General features: G+C 36.3%; 1 protein-coding gene across 2 annotated transcripts in view; it reads left to right on the top strand.

The window, feature by feature from the left end:
* The first annotated feature begins 2,862 nt into the window (after positions 1-2,862).
* The window catches only part of srl (sarcalumenin), a 31,424-nt gene continuing 24,845 nt past the window's right edge, over positions 2,863-9,441 (top strand). For both annotated transcript variants that reach the window (XM_051106532.1, XM_051106533.1), the window contains exon 1: positions 2,863-3,011. In XM_051106532.1, coding sequence (XP_050962489.1) covers positions 2,954-3,011 — 58 coding nt within the window. In that variant the 5' untranslated portion in view covers positions 2,863-2,953. The remainder of the gene's footprint in view (positions 3,012-9,441) is intronic.

Here is a 9,441-nt window from a genome sequence, read left to right on the forward strand (position 1 = left end):
TTACTTACAAGTTGTAATCTGTTACTGATTCCAAATTACACCACAAAAATTGTAATTAGTAATTTATTGTTACACATTTTGGGTAATATAAACCAACTGCTTAGTCACAGTTCTGAGAAATAAAGTCATAATTGCAATTATTAAATTGCTGAAGTAGCAATTGTGAGTTATTAGGTCAGAATTGTGAGATATAAACTCACATATTCTTTTTTTCCCCTCAATTTGCAATTGTACGTTTTTTTTTTTCTTACAATTCTGAGGGGAAAAAGTCAGAATTGCAAGATATTAACTCACAGTTCTGACTTTTTCTCAGAATTCCATGATAAACTCGCAATTGCAAGAAAGAACTCAGAATGGCAAAATTTAAACCCTTCTGAGAAAAAAGTCAATTTCAAGATATAAACTAGCAATTCTGAGAAATGGTCACAAATGGGAGATAAACTTCTAAAAAGTAGTTGCAATTGAGAAATAGTCAAAATTTGCAATCATAAACTTGCTGTTCTGACTTTTTTTCTCAGTATTGTGTGGTTTAAACTCACAGTTGTGAGTTAAGTTATTGTGGGCAGGGTTGCCAGGTTTTCACAAGAAAACTTTTTTTTTTTTTTGCTACCCATCATGTTTCGAGAGGGGTTCCCTTTGTTAAAAATTGTGTTCTGAGGGATAAAATACACGTTTTTATGCATTTTAGGGGCTAAATATGACATCATTGGGGTCGACTCAACCAGTGTTAAAGTAGCCCAGTTCGGTGGGAAAACCACGGACTTGGCAACACTGATACACTCACAATTCTGAGAACATATCAGTCTTTTTCCCCCCTCAGAACTAGACTTTATAACTCGCAATTGCAAGTCAGAATTGCAAGTTCACGTCTCACAATTCTGAGAAATAAAGTCAGAATGTTAAGTATAAACTTGCAGGTCTGACTATTTTCTCAGTATTGTGTGATTTAAACTCGCAATTGTGAGTTATGTCAAGTCAGACTTGTGAGATATAAATTCACAATTCTGAGAACACAAGTCTTTTTTTCCCCTCAGAACTAGACTTTCATAAGTCACAATTGCACATTTATATCTAACAATTCTGAGAAAAAAGTCAGAATTGCAATTTTATATCTCGCAAATTTTAAAAATAATAGAAATTCTGAGAAGTCAGAATTGCGAGATATAAACTCCCAGTTCTGACTTTTTTCTCAGAATTCCATGATTTAAACTCAGTTGAGTTATAAAATATAGAAATATAGTTGTAATTCTGAGAAATTAAGTCAGAATAGTGAGATGTAAACTTACAGTTCTGACTGTTTTCTCAGTATTGTGTGATATAAACTCACAACTGCAAAAACACTCAGAATTGTGAGATTTAGGTAATAAAACTTTTTTAATTTAAAATTACTTTTGACCTAGCTCACTTATTACATTGATTTAAGTAGGATAATCTTGTACCATATCGATATAAAAATACAAGGAGTAAGAAAATATATTTCATTTCTTGTTATTAGAGGCATGAAGTACATTAAACATTACATCACGGTTTCCCAAACTGGGGTTCGTAAAGGAAATGCAGGAGGTTCATGAGTTTAATGGGAAGCTAATAATTAATGAAATCAAAGCTAAACTAAAAAAAAAAAACACTAAATATTTAATTCATTTTTCTCTATTTCATTATTCATTAACCAATGTCAGAGAACCATGAACATGCAAATATGTTAAAATAATTGGTATTGTGTGAATATGTGATCATGCAATCAATAAAAAAGTAACTGTAGTCTGATTCTGAGTATTTTAAAATATAATTAAATCCATTACTACTATTTCCAAACGGTTTAACTGTCTTACTTTTCATTAATGATGAAAAATTGATTTCATTAACTAAAAACAATGTTATTTCAGCACATCAAGAAATTACCCAAATCAAAAAAGCAGAGGTAACCAACATTCATTTTCAATACTTTTGTTAGCAAAATACAAAGCGAACGTACGTGCGTTTGGTACAACGTACAAAGTTATATAAAAACTTGCTTCCCCCATAAGATAAAAAAAAAGTACCTGCAACTTCTTATTTCACAATTCTGACATTTTTTCCTCATAATTCTGAGTTTATATTTAATTCTGACTTTTAAAAATGAAGGTTCCAAAACTGTCTGGTCTAAGTTCATAATGAGCATGTCTGGGGAATCATAGGATTTAGAAGCCATGCAGTTCATTAGTTGTAAATGATTATTACTGTTATTAAATTGCTTAATTAATAACAGATTTGCAATTTTTCTAAATCCCAGACCCAAAAAAACAGTTTGTTTGTTTCATGTTTATCTTTTACAAATGAATCACGCGTGTACTTTTAATGAACAGAGAGTTCATTTGCCTGTAAAGTGTTGGAGTCGGCGTCTGCTGTGTAATGATAAGGCGTTAATCTCCACTCTCCGAGGAAATGATGATGCTGACTTTTACACCTTATTCTCGACTGTCAACTCCTGTAATCCTACCCAGCATGACTGCTGGTGATTAACAGCACAGACTCGAGCCTGTGATCAGGTTAGTCTAAGCTCATTCAATAGAAAGTTAGTTTATAATGACCAACAAGCTATTTGAAACCTGCTTTTTTTGATCAATTTCATTAAGTGACTTCTTAAAAAGTGGATTGCTGTGTCACAAATACTGTTGTCTTGTAATGCCTCTTCTACAACATTCCTTCTCAGTGGCCAAAATCAACACCAGCTGAAGTACCAAAGCGCTCTTGTGCTCGAGATGGCCGCACACCCTTGATTTGACGTCACCGCTGTGACGGCTCTGCTAAAAGAGACAGTCAGCTGCTCGATTGCACCCTTTTCTGACACCTACGGCACCAGCCCCCTCCATGTAGTCCTGTCTGTAAGACCACCCTCTTGCTGGCGCCCTCTGACCTTCTCAGCCCGGTATATATAGCCAGAGAGGCTACCAGAGGTCTCCTGGCAGCCAACATGAAGATCTTAGTCTCGCTCTGCGTCTTTGTGCCCCTGCTGGCACTGGCCACAGCAGGTAAGAGCATTTTACTGATTGCATACTTCAATAATACGGACCTGAGATGAGGTTTACTTAGTGAAGTCGTCTGTAGAACAGAGTCCCAGTCACTGTGTAGCTGTTCAAAAGGTTTTAGCGGGAAAACTCTCTGATTCAAAAGAGTGGTTGAAACTGAAAGTCGAAAGCATGTTAAGGTCATTCTTGTCATGCAATATGTTCGATATGTTTGGTAGAAACCATGGGAAGTTTGAATGGCAGCGTTCATGAAAATGGTCACCAGCAGGAGATGGGCCGTGTCACCATCTGCTGAGCTATTTAAACCCAAAGTGTTCAATAATAACTCTGAACAAGGATGAGTTATCTTAGGACCTGGCATATGTGGTTTAATAAAAAAGTTGTCTGAATGCTCAAAGAATTATTTGTAATTTACATTTTATGATATGTAGTCCAGTTTAAGCTCTGAGTAGCTGATTGTGTCATAGTGGGACAAACGACAGAGGGTTTATTTTCGTTCCATAGACATTTTAGCCCATGCATTGTGTGTCAGCTGTCGTGAGGCATGGCACCAGCTTATGGAAAGAGTTAGAGCCTTGGGACGACTGTTAACCAGTCGCTGTGCTCCTGTTTCCAACTTTTGAGGCCCGAGAAGTCCCATATCCTAATTTCGGAGGTTTGATTGGGGATTCGGCCGGGATTTATGTAATGTTTGAGGTGCTTGCTTCACAACTTTGGTTGTATCAAAATCCAACCACTCTGTTTCATCCAAGAAGGTCTTGACGTGTAAACCCAACCTTTTAAAAATAAAAGTTCCTAATTAGCATCAGTGGTCCTATAAAGAATCTTTAACACTTGTGGAACCTTTCCATTCCACAAGAGGTTCTTTCTCTTATCTAAATTTTCTTTAAAAAGTTCTTTTCAGAACTTTCCACTGAAAGGTTCTCTGAGGAACCCAAAATGGCACTGCAGTCAAAGTTCCATTTTAGAACTTTTATTTTTAAGAGCGTCAGCTGTAAAAGTCCAGCCACTCCGGCTTCGGATGTGACTTCCGTGGGCTCTGGCAGCCGCCGTTACCCTTGTTCCGTCCTTGGGCTCCTCTCGAGCCCGGCGTGGGCCTTCGTGGGCCCAGGCTGCCGTCAGGTGTCTAAGATTGGAAGTTGTCCTGTAACCGGACACCGTCTACTATAGATTCCCCCATCGTCCTCTTCCTCTCTGCCCTCCCCTCACCACCCGTCCGCGCTTGTCTTTGGATCCAGCGTGCAGCTGCTGTCACCCTGACACAATCGCAATTTATTTATTCCCAGCCACTGGCCATATAAGGTCATGCATTATCTCAGCAGGAGGAGCCGTGGCGATCTATGCCAGTCTTGCTGCATTAGTGTGTGCACAACTAGAGAACTGAAGTACTAGCTGCCTCAAATGGACAAAAATGTGGCTGATTTGATGATTTGCAGTGTCATTGTTGAATGATTGTTGAAGTTGGTGCATATAAATCTAAGGTTTTATTCGTTATTGGTGAAAAGGAGTTTTCAGTCTGATTATGGGAGGACAAAACTTAAGACTTTTCCATGAGACTTGGTTCATTACTGGAATCTATGTTTACATGAAGGACCTTTAACATCAATGCAACCTTTACATTCCAAAGGGTTCTAAATACTGGGAATAGGTTCTAAAATTTTCTTCATTGTTCTTTGAAGAAATGTTCTAAAAAAGAAACAAAGATTCTTCAGGGAACCAAAAATGGTTCTTCTGTGGCATCACTGTTTCAGGCTACAGTTTATCTAAATAAACAGAAAAAGGTGTGATAAATGGTGTGATACTGTCTTTCACTGCTTAAATCCACTAACAAGTATCAGGATTTTGGTGTAGGTTCTTCTTAAGAGTTTGGTGCTTGGCTTCATTTGTCAAAACATAATCTGGGTCCAGTTGCTTTGTAGTTGGCCAAAGGTTTTATGACCTTATGACCTCGCATCTGTTCACTTCCTCACCTTCCTTCTGTTTAGTCTCATCAAAATGTCTTCTAGGTGATGAGTTTCCTTACCTTGCATATTAGGATGCTCCTTAAAGACATTTGCAATGTGTTTGATTGCTGAAATAACACATTTAAAAGTTCAAAGCACGATCTCTCAATCCAAGATTGAAGTTGTCGTATCACTGGCTTGATGCAAATCCTGAAAAATTACGGTTCCAAATGGGGGTTTTCACAGTGATTGACACAGAAGAACCGTTTTGGGTGCCAAAAAGAGCCTTCAGTGAACAGTTCTTAAAAAGAACCATTTTTTCTTAGTGTCAATAACATTAAAGAATCTTTTGTGGATTCCATGGATGTTAAATGTTCTTCATGGACCACCAATGCCAATAAAGAACCTTAAGTAACGGAGGAAGTCGTACTTAACGACTACACATCCGATATGAGTACTCGTCGTGAGTAAGGGCTCTCCCCACCTTTCAGCAGTGTAGTACTGCAGGCATGCGGTGCCCCTGCTCTTTAGGGACATCCCTCTGCTAGGAATTGTGGGCCGGGCAGCCAAATGCTTATTCCATAAAAAGGCCAATGTGCTGTGGCTTTACAGAAACGAGTCATGCTTTTCAATCCCTTTTACCCCCTTGGGTCCATGTGATGTTCTTACTGTGTCCTAACTCTGATACCTATGATTCCTTTGTGGAATTACCACCCGGATATGATCCTGGATCTCGGATTCAAAAATGTGTCACACAAGGCACTGCCATTTTGTGGCAAGCTATTAAAAGCTTTGATGTAACCAGCTAAAAATGGCACATGGGAACTTGTGGAATCCTATTCTACTACAAAATATTAATGTAAAAAAAATTGTTGTGAAATTGTGGGTTTTGATCATGGTAGTATTCATTTAGATTTATTGCCTGTGTTGATTTTAATGTATGTAGATGTTGTTAACTATTGTAGATGTAATATCTTCCTTAATTGCTAATTTTGGAAGTTTAGAATCACACCTCTGATTGACAGAAAAAGGCCAGTTAGACTCCGCCCCCCTGGAGCCATGATCCATTGTGGAGCTATTTCTGACATCAAGTGAGACCAGAACCTTGGCACCTGTTGCTATTTTTATCTCTTAGTGATTTGCCCTACAGATAGATAGATTAACACTTGCAGGTATACTTTTCTTTGTATATAATTTATACAAATTATATAACATATATAATATTAAAAATGAAAAATGTCAATTATTGTCATGTTTTAGGCTGTGCTAATCGGTCGGATCAGTAAAAAACATTTGGAGTACTATAGACTGCCAAAAGTTATAACAAATCAAAGAGAACAGTGCAAAAAACTGTCTGAGGAACAAAACACGTTTGTAGTTGGCCAAACTATTCCCAGAAAATCCATCTGTCAAGAATCTTGACAGCATTTGTGTTTGTTTTTAACGTTTCCAGTCAGGTAGGTGAAATATTAGGCTAATATCATAATTATTACTGCTTTTACGCATCTTTACCACCTATTAACTTTAGTTTGTCAAAATATTGCACCCTTTCCTGCTTACTGAGTCCTTCTCTATACAATTTAGCAGCTTCCACACGTTTCGTCCATGGTTTACACAACATAAATTAGCAGAATAACATATTCAGTAGTACAATAACCGTGCAATTCATGCTGTTGTTTAAATCCGAGAATCGCCAATATGGCTGCGCATCCGGGTAACTGACCAAACCCTGACGTAAGTGCAAACCCTCTATATGATATAACAACAGTTCATTTCGAACGAAACGATAAAATGCTCATGAAGTGAGTCTCAGAGCAGTTCTAGAGATTATGTTCATGCGTTAATGTACTCATATAATGAGGTGGCAGAAGCTAAAAACACTAAAAAAGACGAACGTCATGCAAGTATGTGTTTAGTAAAAACGAGTCTGCGCTTTTCATTCATACAGATCCGCGCAGAACATGCAGGATTTATACTTAAATAGTATTTTTTCAACTTAATATTCACAGACACTAGTCCATACACTGTAAAAAAAAAAAAAAAAAAAAAACCAATTTGTTAAGTCAACTTAAAATAATTTGTAACCTTGCCGCCTTAAAATTTTAAGTTCAGTCAACTCAAAAAAAGTTTATTCAATTTGAAATGTTAAATTATCCTAAGTGACAACTTAGATATTTGAGTTAAATCAACTTAAAATTTTAAGGCACCCATCTGTTAAGTTTAGCAAACACAAATATCTAAGTTGTTACTTAGTACAACTTACCATTTCAAGTTGACTAAACATATTTTAGTTGACTGAACTTAAAATTTTAAGGCAGCAGGGTAACAAATTATTTTAAGCTGACTCAACAAATTGTGGTTTTTATTTTTTACAGTGTATTGCGTTTTGATTTACGTTTAAGTGTACTGACCTACATTTCATTTATCCATCCAAAATTTGGCAAAATCCATGACATTCCACATTATACAGCAAATTCCAGTTTTATGACTGGAATCTAAGATTCCGTCTGCGTTTTAGGCACTACTTTTTTTTTGCACTATTTAATGTATGTCATTTTATACTATATTAAAATTGTAAGTGTACTGATATATATTAAAAGACCTTGCCGTGTTTTACTGTGCTACTTTTTGTAAGGGTTGCAACGGCATTTAAAGTTTGATTTTGTGAAGTTTAGCTGCTGTGTAATGCAATACATTTAATCCCGCTGCAGCTTTGCTCACCTGGAAATCCCTTGGCCCGCTGTAAAGGTTGTGCTCGCTCTCCCTAGCTGCCGGTAAATCCTGCGGGTTCAGATGGGCTCAAGGCTCACCCCCCCTAATCATGCTCACATTAATTCAATTTACCTCCTGCATCCGCCAGCACAACATGATCAGGGGCTTTTACCCTGATGCACACAGGAAAACACACCTATGAGCCTCCGGAACGAAACTAGATCATTTGCATGAAGGTTGCTACTTAGTGCAGTTTTGCATTTATTGCTTACTATCAGAAGTCTAAACGATCACCTGCAGCTTTTTAAGGATCGCCATCTGTGCTTATGCAATCATAAGCATTGAGAAAGCCTAAACAGACCGTTATTTAAACACCTGTTAGGTCAGCAGATGATACTAAACCGTGTTTCCTTAGAAAAGCGCACGTGTGTGTGTATTTGACCAATAAGCCGCAGTCTGCAGCAGTCCGATGGCATTCCGGCGGGATGAGCTATAGCAACAGCTGTGTTTTTTCCAAAGCCTCTGTTGCTAGGCGACAGGCTCATTGGATGTCCGTAGACCCCGCGACAGATGCTGGCGGTTTGCGTATTTGTCCTTCCAGTGCGTACAGGGTTAAATGAATGCTAACCCCCCATGGACTCACGTTGTGCTCGCCTGAAGCGGATATATTTGTGATTGTGTTGGCGCTATATTAGGTGCTGGAGCTGCTGTCATTGCATACTGTGCACCCCGAGGGTACTGTCTCGTCATGTAACTCCTTGACAGCCTTTGTGGAGATATTTCATAGATTTGAGGGTGTGTGGATCTAAACTTGGCCCGCGTGAGAATAGATTACACAGTTGCCAATGTCCTTTTTGGTACTGAGGGGGTCTTTCAGTTTCCTTTTGTGACAAGTCAGCTAGTCTGCAAGGTGAAGAGAGTTAGAGATTTCTACAGTGTGTGTGTATGTATGTATTTATTTAATTACTTATTTAAAAAATGTAATTGTGTGAGTTTAAAATAAATTACATCAGATACTTTTTTAATATTTAGTATATTAACATTACATAACTTATAATGACATTCACTAACTGTAAAAATCATAAAATATACAGTCACCATAATACTTTTTTTTTACTGTCAAGATTTTTAAAAAGTTTTACCATATTGTTTATTACTTATTCATAAACTATATTAAGTTAATCTATAAAAATGTATACAAATAATTTGTATTTGTGTTAAACTTTGTTTTAAACTCTAAGAATTTGTATTTATTTATTTACAGATTATAACAGATTTAGCCATAGCCTAAATTATACATTTTTTAAAACATTTTGTTGTACTGTTTTCTTTTAACATTTTTTGTTTATTTATCTATTTTTTCTGTTCAATTTTTTATTGATTTATTTTAACCATGTAAATTGGCTTTTGTAAATAATTAATACCATTTTTAATACTTTACTGTTTTCTTTTAATATCTGTTTTATTTATTTATTTAAAATGTTTTATTAACAGATTTTTACCTTTTTTAACATTCATTTTCTGTTCAAATTTATTTATTTATTTAAAACATGTAAACTGGTTTCTGCACACAATAGATACCTTTTTTTATTGTACTGTTTGCTTTTAACATTTTTTTGTTTATTTTATGTTTATTTAAAATGTTTTTCCATATATTGACACATTTTTACCCTGCTTTTACCTTCATTTTCTGTTAAAATTATGGTAGTAAATATATTTATTTATTTATTTAATCATTTATTTATTATAACCAGGTAAACAGGTTTCAGTAAGTAATT

This window comes from Labeo rohita, chromosome 3, assembly GCF_022985175.1.
Source record: "Labeo rohita strain BAU-BD-2019 chromosome 3, IGBB_LRoh.1.0, whole genome shotgun sequence".
NCBI classification, from domain to species: Eukaryota; Metazoa; Chordata; class Actinopteri; order Cypriniformes; family Cyprinidae; genus Labeo; species Labeo rohita.